The following is a 15,256-nucleotide window of genomic DNA, read 5'->3' on the forward strand; positions in this document are numbered from 1 at the left end:
GTATTCCGGACAATTATCGTATTGTACTTTATTTCCTAGAAATTGCTTATGTACTTGTGACACCGGTTTCTGGGATGACTATGAGATTATTCAATATTTAAGTTTGTTAAAGGCATCATTATTTCTTTAGTGAATTTCATTATTTATTGAGGAAATGTAAGGAAACGAAATGATTTCAACAATACTAAAATGAGAATTTAACTAACTTCTTGGTGTTGGCTTGCCTGACAGTGGTGTCCGGCGTCATCACGACCCGTAATGAATTTTGGGTCGTGACAATTGTCACGAGAGTAAATTATACATTTAGCCACAAAAGTTGAGCTAGCGTGGCAAATAAATTAATTTTTTTGCTACAACACAAAATCTTGTGGCTACAATATGAAAATAGCTACAAATTTTATTTGTCATGGCAAAAGAATAAAATCACTTGCTACAAGTATTTGTGGCAAGAAATTTTTACCATCACAACTATAACATAAAATAAATTCGTGGCAATAAGTATTAGTCATTAGCCACAAATCATATAAGTTTGTAGCTAACTTTTAGCTACGCCACATTTTGCTACGAATGCTATGGAAAAAATGTTGTGGCTAAAGTGTTGAGCCACGTAAATTTTCATATTTAGCTACAATATATTTCGTAGCTATAGATACATTATGTTGTAGTGTGCATCTGCGGCCACGCAGGTGCGGAAATACCCTTGCACATACGAACACTACACACCCTTCACCAGGCCACTTCTGCGCTCCCCTTCCCGCTTTTGCGAGCTAGCACCTGCTCTCAAAACTCCGCAGTTGCGATCACACCGACGATCAAAACTCCACAGGTGCGATCACACCAGACTTGGTGCACTACAATAGTCTATAAATTTCAATCTTGATCCGTACCGAATTCCACCGAGGCCCCCGGGACCTCAACCAAATATACCAACAAGACCTAAAATACGATATGAATTTAGTTGAGTCTTCAAATCATATCAAACAACGCTAAAACCACGAGTTGCGCATCGATTCAAGCCTAATGAACTTTTGAACTTCTAACTTCTACATTCGATACCGAAACTATCAGGTCACGTTCGATTGACCTCAAATTTTGTACACAAGTCACAAATGATACAACGGACCTACTCCAACTCCCGGAACCCCAATTCGAGCCCGGTAACTACAAAGTCAACTCTCAGTCAAACTCCTAAATTTCCAACTTTTGCCATTTCAAGCATAATTCAACTACAGACCTCCAATTACTATTCAGACACACTCCTAAGTTCAAAATCACCCAACGGAGCTATCAGAACCATCAAAACTTCATTCCGGAGTCGTTTATACATAAGTCTGCATCCGGTAAACCTTTTCAACTTAAGCTTCCAACCTTGAGACTAAGTGTCTCAACTACTTCTGAAACCTCCCCGAAATCGAACCAACTACCCCGGCAAATGACATAGCAACTATTAAGCATAAAATGAGCAGTATGTGGGAGAACGCGACTACAACTCTCAAAACGACCGGCGGGGGTCGTTACATGTGAAGTTTGTGGTCGAAGAGTCAACAAAAGGACGGAGTCGAAGAGTCAACAAAAGGACGGAGCCGAAGAGTCAACAAGGGTTGGGGTCGAGGTCGAGTGCCTTAGACGGAGCAATAACGACTAGTTTCAAGATATGATTTGACAGAGAATATTCTAGTGGATATTCTCTGTGCTTATTAGGTTTTGTTAGAAGTATGTTCCCTATAAATAGAAAAAGATTCTATGATAGGGGACATATAATATTCATTTGTAAAGCAAACACACTTTGACTGAAGAAAGAAAACGAATCTCTTTACTAGTAAACAAACATCACATTTTCACTAAGATTCTTGTATATGCTTTTCCACCAACGAGAATAACTCAGATATTCAAGAGATTATTTATCATTCATCATTATCAGAAGGAATATCCACTTATTCCATCCTTTCTTGGGTGACACATTCATTCTATTTACTTAAATGTCATTTATTGCTTTTTGTTGTTATTAAATGCTATATTGTTATTTCTGATTTTTGGAATACTTAATACATACCACTGTCACTTTCGACCTTACTTGCGTAGTATTTATTGCTTCTTTAAGAATCCCATCTAAGGATATTATTGTTAGCTAAGATTAACCCTTATTTACATCAATTTAATTATTTGAAAGAAGATTTATACTTTTTGGTCAAATACTATTAACTGGGTTCTAAATTCAATATTTGCATATATTTAATGATTTTTTTAATACAAATATATTATTTGAGTAAAAATTATTGGGTTTAACCGAACTCGTACTCAGACTTCTAGCTCCGCGTGCGAGCATGTACAATGTGAGTAAGGTTTCTCTATTCGAAGTGATCACGGCTGACTTATTACTATAAACATAGTCTAATTCTGATATTCATGATACTATTCCTGCAAATGGGATTCTCTTTCGCAGTATTTCTTCTCATTATAAACTTCATTATTCTCTGTATAAAGTCAATTATGCTGCTTGTATTGTTTTATTACTGTAGTTTACAATAAAAGACATTTTTTAAACTACAATAACAGACATTCAGCAATAGATTTTTAGCTAATACAAGTATTACCTAGAGCAAAGTAGAACTTCTATCTACCTTTATAACAATTGGACCAAAACCACAAAATCGATTCAATTGAAGGTAAAATATAATTAGGTGAACATAAGAATTGAAACTGTAGTAAATGAAAAATTCAGGGATTCAAAGTGCTAATTTTAATTTCTTAATTTTTTCATTATTAATGCTCAAGCCTCAAGTTTTCTTTGAATTTATACTATTGAGTCATGTACCTCAACATAATGGACCAAGACGATAATCTAGAAGTAGATATAAGATATTTTAACATTTGGATAAAAAAACGCTTATCTCTTATTTCACTGTTCGGGAAAAGCTAGAGGGCGTTCAGATCTAGTAGACTAGTAGCCTTGCCGCAAAATCTTAAACCAAATGTGTGTTCTTTTCTTTTGTCTTTTTTAGCATGGGAAATAAATATCTGGTAGTTGAATGTGCAACTACTTGCACAGTTACACTTACTCCCAATAATTGTAATTGCCATATTTGTAGTTTGGTTTGGCACCGGCAATTATTAGGATTAGTTTGTTCTTAACACTGGGAGATTGAAAAAAAAACACCAAATAACTTTGACTGGCAGAGATATTTTCTTGGTAGTTAGACTATTTATTATGCTTTTGTTTCTCTAAATCCCACCATCTTTTACGTTTGTTGTCTGATTTACTTGATACACTTACCCTCCAAACTCAATGGATAAATAATATTAAGTGCTAGGTAATTTTGGGGGTTGTAAATCCATATGCAATTTTAAGAAATACAAAATTTCCAAAACTTAGAGGATTCGGAAGATCATGAGTTATTTTTAAAAATCCCCGTGAGATATTGAGGAGATCCCTATTTAGATTTGTTGTTTTGAAGGAAAAAAAAAAACCCGAAAAAGTGGACAAATAATTAAAATTTTCCTGCCCAAGTATTTGAATCCAAAATGAATCGAGAAAGTACAAGTTTTCTTACTTATAAAACAAGACAAGATATTCCAAAATTGTCATAAACAAGAAGGTTATGTAGAGAAAATTTGTGCATACCTATGCTTTATTTAGGTTAACGTCCTTAACAAAAATAGGCTACAATGTGCAAGATCCAACAAAAGACTGGTCAAACAAAAGTTGGTACAATATGTTTCACATTTCACAGGTTTTAACTGACTTTTAACTTGCAAAATACGGCGTTTGAAAGATACAGTCTGTGGAAAAGTAGATACAAGAAACAAGAAAGTGTCAAACAGCGATTTAATCAAAGTTTACATCTCGGGCTGTTCAACGCCTAAGCTGTGCTTTTTGTCCTCCTTTTTTGCAATTTTAATCTTGATTGTTTTCTGTGTTCATAGTAATCAGATTTTGTTGTGTTAAGAGTGTAATTAATTTTTATTTTCTTAAGGAGTCATTAGGAGCTAAAGGTTTTTGAATTTTTCAGACGTGTTGACGTCAGGTTTTTTGATCCAAATGTCTTTAATGTCAACAATAACTACAGTCTTACCCTATTTTTTGATTTGATTTATTATTCTTCTTCTTCTTTTATACTCCGAAATTTACAAAATCTGAGTTTTTTTTTACTCTGGCTTCTGTCTTCATACTTCCAATTTGGGACGCGTTTCTGATTCTCTGTCGCCGGTGTTTGGTTTCAATTTTTTTTTTTTTGGGTTTGACCGTCACATGAGTGGACTTTGACTGGCCGTGATCGGACTTTTGATTGTCGCCGATGGGGCACTGCTGCAGTAAGGGTGTTACCGCCGATAATGACGGTCACGTCGTCTCCGTCGTTGACGGAAACTCATCCGTCTCCACAAACAACCGCCCCAAACCATCACCGTCACCGGCACGTCCACAGTCCGTCGGGAACGGGACGAGTTACACTAACAACAACACGCCAGCTCACTCATTTACAACCAGTCCTTTTCAGAGCCCATACCCTGCCGGAATACCTCCCTCCCCGTCTCCGGTCGGAACGCCGAGAAGGAAATTCAAGTGGCCATTTCCACCGCCGTCGCCGGCGAAGCCTATATTATCGGCGATCCTTAAGCGGCAGGGAACGACGTCAGCAAAGCCAAAAGAAGGGCCAATACCGGAAGATGAAGGTGGTGAAGGTGAGAGACAGCTGGATAAAAGCTTTGGTTATCCAAAGAACTTGACGGCAAAGTATGAGCTTGGAAAGGAAGTAGGTCGAGGGCATTTTGGACATACTTGTTGGGCTAAAGGTAAAAAAGGCGAACTTAAAAATCAACCGGTCGCTGTGAAGATCATTTCAAAAGCTAAGGTGCGTGGTATGTGTTTTTGCATTTTGCTAGTATTATTTTTCTCAAAGCTATATACTTCAGATTAAATCCATTGGATCACGGTTTAAGATTATAGCTAGGCGAAGGTGAAGGTAATGTAGGCGAAATCCTCTATAGTTTGGGAAATTTTGTCCTATATTGTAATAAAACCAGCCATTGTGAATCAGTGGCTTTCCCCATGAGATGATAGAGTCCTTTGTTGTGGAGAAAAGTGAATGTCTATGATGTTGTGTATACATATATGTTAGTAGAATTCTAGTAATATGAAACTTTCAAACCAGTGTGACCTATAAGACTAGCTTAGTAATGGTGTAAGGGCAATTAATAGAAATTTAGAAGCTATAGCTGTTCTTAACAATGATTGGTGATTTGCTGCGCCTAACGCATATGTGATTTTGAACTCTCCCTTGGTGTTAAAACTAGTGTGCCAGACTTGATGACATACTAAGACATAATCAGGGCCCCATTTATTTTGTCAATATTGATGTTCCATTTAGTCATTGACTATCTACGAAATCCCATAAGCAGAGACATTGAGACTAAGTAGTTGGATACTTTGAGATCACGTTCATAAGCAAATGTAAATTTTGGTGACCCTAAACACTTTGACCTGTGATGCTTTGACCTTTGTTATGGTCTGAGAGATTCCAACTGAAATATTTGCCACCCCCTTCTTTCTGAAGTGAGATTTCCTTTATGTCACGTGGGCACTATCTTTTCTTGACATGGTTCGTAGTAGATGTTAAGTTTGACTTCCGAAGTGGGGTTGTTGACTGGATGAATATGTTTGACAGATGACAACAGCTATATCTATTGAAGATGTTCGCAGGGAGGTGAAGATATTGAAGGCCTTGTCTGGACATCAGAATCTTGTCAAGTTTTATGATGCCTTTGAGGATGCCAACAATGTCTACATAGTAATGGAGTACGTGACTATGTGTTCCCTTCGCTCTAGTTTCATCTTATTTCCCATATTCTAGTTTGACTAGAGATGCTTTCAATAAATGTCAGAAACCATTTCTTATACACAAATTTTGTGCAATAATGATAATATAGCTCTCTATTTTATCAAGAACCTTTATTTCCGAAGTCTTTCCATTTGATAGGCTCCAGTTTATCGGTATAAATTGTTAAATGGCTTTAAGATAATTCTATTGCGTCGGTACACTTTTATTAGGTATAATGCTTGGCAGAAATATTTTTAGTTTGTCAAAGATTTGTATGTCAATGTAAGAAGTGTGACATTTAGTTCTAATGTTAGGGAACGTCAGATTTGTTTAAAAGACATATAATCGAGTATTGGAATGAAATGGGACCTGATGGGGTGGAATGGATATTGAGGATTCATAGGTTATGAGTGAGGTGTGGTTATTTTTGTTGCTTTAACATAACTCTGAATTGAGTTGTCATTTTTTTCCCACTTCTTTGTTCTTAATAGGTTATGTGAAGGAGGGGAACTATTGGACAGGATTCTATCAAGGTAATTTGCGATATTTGCCTGTGACTCGTAATATAAATGGTTAAATTTAAAATGACTTTTCTCTTTTCCTTCTTCAGAGGTGGGAGATACACAGAGGAGGATGCCAAAAGTATACTGGTTCAAATACTAAATGTTGTCGCCTTTTGTCATCTTCAAGGTGTGGTCCACCGTGATCTGAAGCCAGAGGTACTACGTAAAGCAACCCTTGATAAAACATGCACAAATGTGAATCACATTTCTGGAAATTTTCTCCTCTTATTCCGCTGATCTAACTGGCTGTGTAACTTGATTTCTTTGTAGAACTTCCTTTTTACGAAGAAAGAAGAGGATGCACCAATGAAGGTTATTGATTTTGGTCTATCAGACTTCATCAGACCAGGTAATGATTGCGTTTGTTTTGGAAAAAAACATGTAAGTTTTCTTTTTTGTGTTGGTGGTGGTGATTTATCAGCTCCACAATCATTTAATTACCATAGATGCCATGGGTTTTAACTTTTTACTCCCCGTCCCACTTTGTTATTGAAGTTTATGAGGAGATGCAGCCTACTGCCTACCATATGTCGAAAGATCTTTGTTAGGATGCTCCGCATTTTTGAAAAGAATCATGTTAAGTCCCATATTGGTTGAGGGAATGAGTTGTGGTCTCTTATATGGTCTTAGACAATCCTACCCTTATGAGCTAGCTTTTGGGGTTGAGTTAGGCCCATGTTATTTTTCTTCACATAGTATTAGAACCATGCCCATCGATCTTTGTTGTTGTGTTCTCAATGTTGGGTCTTCGTGTTATGTTACCCGCGCTCCATTATCCATTCTTGGGTGATTTGGGGGGGGGGGGATATTCACATGAGTTGAGCAAATGAGTTGTGGTCACCTTATATGGTCTTGGAGAATCCTTCCCTCGTGAGCTAGCTTTTAAAGTTGAGTTAGGTTCAATGTCCATTTTCTTCGTAAAATCCATTTTTCATGCCGTGCCAAAATGTTAAAAGGTGCAAGAGTAAGTACTCCGGTCAGTTTTGTCTAATTTGTAGGTAAAACATAATAAATTGGTATTTGAATTATAAAAACACTGCAAAAATTAATAAGTAGTGAGCTAATCATAATTAGGAAAGAAATTTTTACTTAAATGCAAAGAAATTTTCATAGTCGGAACTGGTTCTTTCTTTGAGAGATATCAAGTAAAACTGTTTAAACTTCTCAATTTTAATAGGCAAAGAATCACTTTTGTATAATCTTAGGTGGTAGTGCTGTTTGTGGAGTTCTCATAATCAATTCATAATTCCACATTTTACATAAAGCACGTAGATCGTTAAGATAAGACCTCAGCTTAGATGGCGTCATCAAAAGAAGACCTCAGCTTAGATGTAACCTTCATTTACAGTTTTGGCTCAAGAAAAGATAGCTTAGTGGGATGTAAGACTTTCAGCAGCTTGAAAGTCAAGCTGAGATTTTTGTTTTCCCTGTCCCAAGACGAGTCCCAAAACCGTAATTCAAAACACTGGTTGTATAAAATATTGGATATCTAGGAATCAAAAGTGGTAGAGTTGATACCTCTCTTTTCAGCAGATGCTCAGTTACTATGTAAATGGAAATATCAGCATGATTCTCTTTTTTATGATGAGGTTTTATCACCGTGGACAACAAGTCAGCTGCTTACTATATCATATTTAGGCAATGTCGAGATAAGTGGATAAGCGTGATATGAGAAGTTCCTCTGTTATAATGCATTTAACTTTTCAGTTTTATCACATATCACAGTTCCCAATCGTTCTTTGCTAAGCCACGTGAAATGCTCCTTCATCTATAAAGATGTGAAATGATTTATTCCATGGATTCATTTTCATTGATTCTCCTGATCCATTTTTCTAATATTTCCTGAATGTCATCATAGCTGTGTTTTCTTCTGTCTTTTTCTTTCTTTCAATTTCTTTCTTTCTAATCTACCTTTAAGATTCAAACCAATCAATTCTTCTGCATTTGCAGATCAACGTCTTAATGATATTGTTGGCAGTGCATACTATGTTGCACCTGAAGTACTTCATAGGTCATACAGTATTGAAGCAGATATGTGGAGTATTGGTGTGATAACGTATATCTTATTATGTGGAAGTAGACCTTTCTGGGCACGTACAGAGTCAGGCATTTTTCGATCCGTGTTACGAGCTGATCCTAATTTTGAGGACTCACCTTGGCCTTCAGTGTCTGCAGAGGCCAGAGATTTTGTGAAAAGGCTTTTGAATAAAGACCATAGGAAGAGAATGACCGCTTCTCAAGCATTGGGTAAGTTGTTATGTGTTCAATGTATCAAATGATTTTGTGACTGGTAGATACTCTGCGCCTAGAGTCTGGGTTTTTCTTGGCATATATTCTCCTGAAGGGCTGGAGTAGTAATGGCAGTAGGCGTGTCAGGTGCCTGGACTTCGGCTGGATCTGCTGGTGGTACCTTGGCGGCAACATCTACAAATTTTACTGTATGCATTTTTCACCCTGTGCATCTGATGGCCTCCTTTTACATTTGCAGCTCATCCATGGTTAAGGACGGAAAATCCTGTTTTACCTTTAGACATATTGATCTTTAAATTAGTCAAGTCTTATACTCGAGCCTCACCCTTGAAACGTGCAGCATTGAAGGTACTAGCGGTTTTAAATGCTTCTTGGAGAATTCTTTTGAAGTCTGTTTCTGTAGGAGCATAAGCCATTTCAATCTATTTTGGTTTTCTGATGTGCAGGCTCTTTCAAAAGCATTGACAGAAGAAGAGTTAATCTACCTCAGGGCTCAATTCAATTTATTGGAACCGAAAGATGGTCGTGTGTCACTCAACAATTTTAAGATGGTTGGTGGTCTTACTGTATCATTTTTTAAATTAAAATATACAGTTATTAGCATATTCTGTTTGACCCATCGTCATCTTCCGTCTATTATCTAATTCCTAAGTACATCATCATGAACTGGCTGTGCAGGCACTTACTAAACAAATGACTGATGCCATGAGGGAGTCAAGAGTTTTTGACATCTTAAATTTGGTGAGACACCTGATGTTATTATAGTATCTTATCCTTCTTTGCGCTTGGAATCTCTTTGGCTTCTATCATTTATCTATTGGTACATGCATTGAGTTACATTCGAGATATCAACTCAAGTTCTTAAGTGATATACATTGGGTTCTTGAGTCGGTCATATGTGCACACACACTCAGCACAAGCTCATCACTTAATGCACTTGTCAAAGATAACCTGGGAGAGAGAGCATAGAAGATAACATATTTCATGCATGTCCTTTTTCCCTTCCTGAATTAGGGACTCTTCAACGAAGAAGGCAATCCTCTTCCGCATTTCTAAATCTAAAAATATTGGGATATTTCTACTTTTTGCTACTTTGTCTCCTATATATTGTTTAGTTCCGTTACTTTTTTCTTGCAAAATGAAATAGTATCAGAAAGTGAATAAAATGAAGTAAGAAAGTGTTTTTTCCCTTTTGGCATGTGGGACTTATGGAGTTGCCACATGAAAAGATAAGTGCTATCAGTTTGTTGCTTCCTGAATGCATGTAAAATTTCTTCTTACTAGATTATAGATACAAGGCAGAGAACTGGCACATTGTAATATTGTACTTTTATGGTTGAGCTTGACATCTTATTGCTCCCACAATTTTGAACAAGCGTTTTTTTTTTTTTGTTAAATTGAAGATGGTTCTTACTAGATTACAGGTACAAGGCAGAGAACTCGCGTCTTGTACTTTTGCGTTTGAGCTTCACATCTTATTGCTCCCACAATTTTGACCCGATGTTTTTGTTTGTTAAATTAAAGATGGAACCATTATCCTATAAACCACTGGATTTTGAAGAGTTCTGTGCTGCCGCAATTAGTACATATCAGCTTGAGGCTCTTGAAAATTGGGAACAAATTGCTAGTGCCGCTTTTGAGCATTTTGAGCAAGAAGGAAACCGTGTCCTTTCCGTTGAGGAATTAGCACAGGTAGGCCAAGGGTACTGGCAGTGACGTTGTATTTTGGTTCATCTTGCTATTCTAATGTGGTATCTGTGTTTGCAGGAAATGAATTTGGGCCCAACTGCTTATGCTTTTCTCAAGGATTGTATCAGACCATCTGACAGAAAACTAAGTTTCCTTGGGTATACCAAATATTTGCATGGTGTGACTATTCGTGGTTCAAGCACAAGACATCATCGATAACATGGCTGATTGGAGCACACAAGTTGCTCCAAAGGAGAACAAGAGAGTACATTTCTATTCTTTCCTTCTTTTTTCTTGTGCAGAAACAGAAAGTGTTAAACTATCTGTTGTCAAAGATATTTCGATTCATGTTGTGAGGATACGATCCTTATTCTTTAGAATTAGTGATTTGGGTTTTGTATCGTTGTAATAGATTTTATGTTTTTTTGGGGGGAAGAAAACTTCAGGAGAGCGAAACATGCTGATTGTCATTCTGAAGCTTAAAAAGTTAATTCCTCTGCAATTTACTACGTAGCAGTCCTATTATTTTGGCTTAGCACATTCCGTTAGTGGTAATTTGCAAATACTGGTTGAAGGTTGTTTGGATGGAGGTAACGCCTTTTTTCATGTTTTCCCAAGTATGTCATGCCGGTAGTTATGAAAGCAACAAGCAAAACTGGAATGGTCCATTAGGGGCCGAAATGTACAAGTCATTGACCGAGTTGATTTGTCACCAACTAATCTTAGTGTTTTCCATCACGTTTATCATCAAAACAGTAATTTAATTGTGCCTCAATAATTCACTACTGGAAAGTAGGGGTGTACATATGTCAGGTTGGTTCGGGTTTTTCAATTACCAAACTAAATCAATTGTCTCGGATTTTTAAATCTATAAATCAAACCAAACCAACAAGAGTCTTGTTTTTTAATCTCTGGTTTTCTCTGGTTTTTGGGATTTTTTCCGATAAAATCTTTATAGCATAAAATATATAATGTGTGCTCTAATATTTCTTAGGCCCTAGTAGGATAAAACTGTATAAGATGTTTTCCAAGAAAATAATACAAAATAATGTGAGATAGTCATGATTATAATAAAATACTCAACAAGTCGCATAAAATAAATATTGCTAATTAATAAGCCATAATGAAAATAAACATAATCTAAAATTATTAAGTCATGCTAAAATAAGTATTAAGTATTAATTACGTGACTAGATAATGATAAAAATAAGTTATGCATTTTCACTATCTAAACCAATGCAAAACTAAAAGAATAAATATACAATACTATTGTCGTTCCTACTTCCTAGTACTGATTGATTTTTTTTGTTAGCATTCATATTAATTTGATTTTGCTTTGGCCTTTATTTGAGTTATTAACTTTTATGGGCTATAAAATATATTTGGCCATTCAAAAATTCTAAGTTCTATTTGAAATAGGAATTTTTACATCATATATCAAATGTTAACACATTATTTATTTTAAATAAATACCATTTAAAAAATTATATTCTATAGATACCTTTTACTGTTTATAACAAAATATCTAATTTTGGTATACCTCCTACCCCTAAGCCACTAAATACATTATTCAGTTACACTATTTTCTTTATGTTTGTGGTTAGATTCCTTTTCACCATTATTAACCACCGAGTTCGAAGCAACCTCACATCTAGGGCTCAAAGAATGCGATTTCATCGGATAAACCACCGGCTTAATTCTCCGACCGTTCCGAATAATCTGACTTGACGACGAAAACAACCCACAGAAGGAGAAAAAGACAAAGAACAAGACGTAGAACTTAAATTATCACAATGAAAGCTGTCACCTACAAAAGAGGTCGCTAAGCCACTCGCTACCGCCATTGAAACACAATTTTGAGAAACAATAGCGGCTATAGCGAGAGAACTCCGAAACACATATTTGATATTGAGATTCGGAGCAGGTGACAAATACATCTGACGTTGTTGTTGCATATACGAGTAGGAGTAGCTGGAAATTAGGGTTTGTTTTTTAACAAAAACGACGGATTTTGGGCTGAGCAACTTCATTTTCTGTTAATATAGTTTAATGTATTTTCAACGTATCACGCTGTATTTTTATGTATTTCATTGTCTTTTTTTTTATTGTAATTCAATATATCTCGTTGTATTCACTATCTCTCTATATGCCATGAATGTATTCATATGTTTTTTTAATTAATATAATTTATGTATTCAGATGTATTATATAATTTCCTGAAGATTGCTATGTTTTTGGGATATTTTTCGGTTGAGAATCTTTTTTATAACTGAAAATACAAAATTTGTGTGTTATAATTGAGTTTGTTGAGTTATATTAGGAGTCTATTATGTTAATTGATTCACTTTCCGTTTTAAAAACAGTGTAATCCCCTATTTCACGCCGTGAATACAGTTGAATACAATAATCTATCCAGTTGTAATCCCATGTTTCACTCCATGAATACAGTCGAATACACTCTAATACAACAACTGATTAGCTGGACTTCCCTGATTCATACCTATTTTTGATACTGTATTCATTAATAAAATAGCTTAAATACATCAAATACATCTTATAACCACAGAAAAGGTATCTATAATCCGTAATATAGTAAATGATATCTATAAATGGCTAATTACTACTAAAAGATAGTGCTTTATGAAAATTTCTCTTTGAAATAATACATTAAAAAAGAGAATTATGAAACAGTTTAAATTTATAAATTACATTACAATAATTATTTTTATGTATAAAATATTTTAAAACATTTAAGTTTGAGTCAATCTGCTCCAAATTTATCGAGATATACGTAATTTGACCCAGATAAAAGAAGATTCTCATACTCCTAGTCTAGCTATTATGGTATGGGTGAAATTTTACTTCCTTCTTTAGAGGCTTATTTTACAATCTTCTAAACTGGAAAAAAGGAAAGAAAGTGTGAGGAGTTATGCAGTGAGAGTCAGGATTTTCTTTGAATCTGCCAAACCAATCACGAAATGTATGCATGTGTTTTATATTCGTAAGGTGCAGGTGGCTAAGGAAAACAACATTTGAATTTCCAAAAGCAACTACTACGAAACTAACAATTGACAATATATCTGTAGAAGTGTAGCTATTTTTATTTTTTTACGATATATCTGTAGTTGATTCTCGGATAAACTCCCAACTACTTGAAGAAGTAATGTATGAGATTATGGGAATCTTAGAAAGTCTTTTTAAGTAGTGTTCTTATTTAAATCAAGACTGTTACGCTAACGCTTTTGATTGTTATTTTTGGAGCTTATTACGTCGTTATTGTTGATCTATATATCATTTAGGGTACAATAGAAGTATGTTAAAAATAGATTTGAACACACGACCTTTATCTCTATTCTTTTATTCTGTTTCACATCAACCTTCTATGGGTTCTTTTCTATGGTACAATCGTTATGCGCATGAAAGTAAAATTCCTTTTATTTTTTCCGGTTTAACCATAGTATTCGAACTCCAGTGATCTGACCAATCTTTTATCACTAACAGCTTGTTTGGACGGTTGTTACCTAATGTATTGTATCGTATTGTTACTTTAAATACAATGTTTGTTTTGATTGTTACTTAAATTTTATTGTATCGTATCATTAAATCCGTGGTTACATAATGACGAAATGTGCCACTTTATGTAACGACCGATTTGGTGTGGTCGCGTCGTTACCTTGTCTTTTTCTCTCAATCTCACCCTTTATTATTATTAAATTATTTTATTTTATCATTTATCCTACCTTTTTATATAGTAATTTTACCTTGTATCATATTTTTTCTTTATAATATTGCAAGTTTATTCTTCATATTGCTGGTGTGTGATATCATGAAACGATGGCAAACGACACAATCTATCCAAATATTATATTCATCAAACGATACAGTACAATACAATACAGTACGATACGATACATTATGAAACGATGCGTAACAATCATCCAAATAAGCTGTAAGTAGACCCACTACGGAGGTAAAATGCTTCCTACTAAAGTTTTTGATTCCTTGTTCGAAGAACCTTTTTATTAAGGGTGAAAGAATCTCAACTATCCAACTACATTCTTCAGTGGGCGCAAGAAGGTTAAGACTTTAATGCGCACGCAAGTGTACACAAAAGAGGATTTGATTATCGATTCTTGTCACGCTGACCATGAAATTTTGAAGGAAAAAAGAAACTAAAAACAAAAAATTGGAGAAACGAAAACAACATGTATTATAAGCGCCTAGTTTCAGAAAATAATCCGGAAAACAAAATACAACCAAACCGTTGTTTCCAGAAGTTATTCATGTAACGGACACAAAACTAAGGAGTCCAGAACCTAAATATTGTGTGTTTGGACTCAAAACACACAAATAAGTCTATTAAAAAAAACGGTATTTATATATATAGTGTGCAACAATAACACGCTATATATTAACGGTAACGTCTGCCGTTAAGTATAACGTCTTGTTGTTACATGTTATATGTATAGCGCACAAACAGAAAACGATAACCTCTGATTTTGGCCCCACCAATTGACAATCACAATTATTTCAATGTATAGCGTGTGTTTAGAAAATGCTATATACCTCCCGGACTAACCATTTCCTACATAAAGTGGTCAGAATATTTGGAAAAATCGTTCACATACAATTGCAATTCTCTTCAATATTTTCTTATTATTAAACTCTGAAACATTTTTTTCGCAATGTTTGAAGAGCGTAGAATAAGAGTTTCATTATATTGGGGGGGGGGGTGAGGTTGTGACAGAGAATAACTCTGTGAGGTATAGTTTATCTCCACAGGGTCATGTTAAATTACTACTTACACTAGAGTATGATAAATTGATATCGTTGTTATGCAAAAAAATGGGAAAGAGGAAACGTTCAGTGATACTTAAAGTAACTGGAAGATAATCGTATTCCGTCACTCCGCAAGGGGCTGCTTTTTACTCGGAGTTA

At 35.3% G+C, this 15,256-nt stretch overlaps 1 protein-coding gene across 2 annotated transcripts; it reads left to right on the forward strand.

Moving 5' to 3' along the window:
* The first annotated feature begins 3,626 nt into the window (after window positions 1-3,626).
* Window positions 3,627-10,853, forward strand: LOC104219680 (CDPK-related kinase 4). 2 transcript variants are annotated; one of them, XM_009770384.2, is made up of 11 exons: window positions 3,627-4,850; window positions 5,664-5,794; window positions 6,308-6,349; window positions 6,427-6,535; window positions 6,650-6,728; window positions 8,330-8,626; window positions 8,868-8,977; window positions 9,076-9,180; window positions 9,308-9,370; window positions 10,154-10,321; window positions 10,397-10,853. In XM_009770384.2, exons 1-11 carry the CDS (start codon window positions 4,296-4,298, stop codon window positions 10,535-10,537), a joined length of 1,800 nt encoding a protein of 599 aa, XP_009768686.1. In that variant the 5' UTR covers window positions 3,627-4,295; the 3' UTR covers window positions 10,538-10,853. The 2 variants fall into 2 exon arrangements, with proteins under 2 accessions (XP_009768686.1, XP_009768687.1); XM_009770385.2 differs by having other exon boundaries at window positions 4,747-4,857.
* Window positions 10,854-15,256: the final 4,403 nt, after the last annotated feature.

This window comes from Nicotiana sylvestris, chromosome 3, assembly GCF_000393655.2.
Source record: "Nicotiana sylvestris chromosome 3, ASM39365v2, whole genome shotgun sequence".
NCBI lineage: Eukaryota > Viridiplantae > Streptophyta > Magnoliopsida > Solanales > Solanaceae > Nicotiana > Nicotiana sylvestris.

Bases quoted from the DNA above. Each gene is read 5' to 3' on its own strand.
- LOC104219680 (XM_009770384.2), top strand. From the start codon at position 4,296: ATGGGGCACTGCTGCAGTAAGGGTGTTACCGCCGATAATGACGGTCAC. The intron at 4,851-5,663 runs GTGCGTGGTATG...TATGTTTGACAG, and splicing joins AGATCATTTCAAAAGCTAAG to ATGACAACAGCTATATCTAT. The intron at 8,978-9,075 runs GTACTAGCGGTT...TCTGATGTGCAG, and splicing joins TGAAACGTGCAGCATTGAAG to GCTCTTTCAAAAGCATTGAC.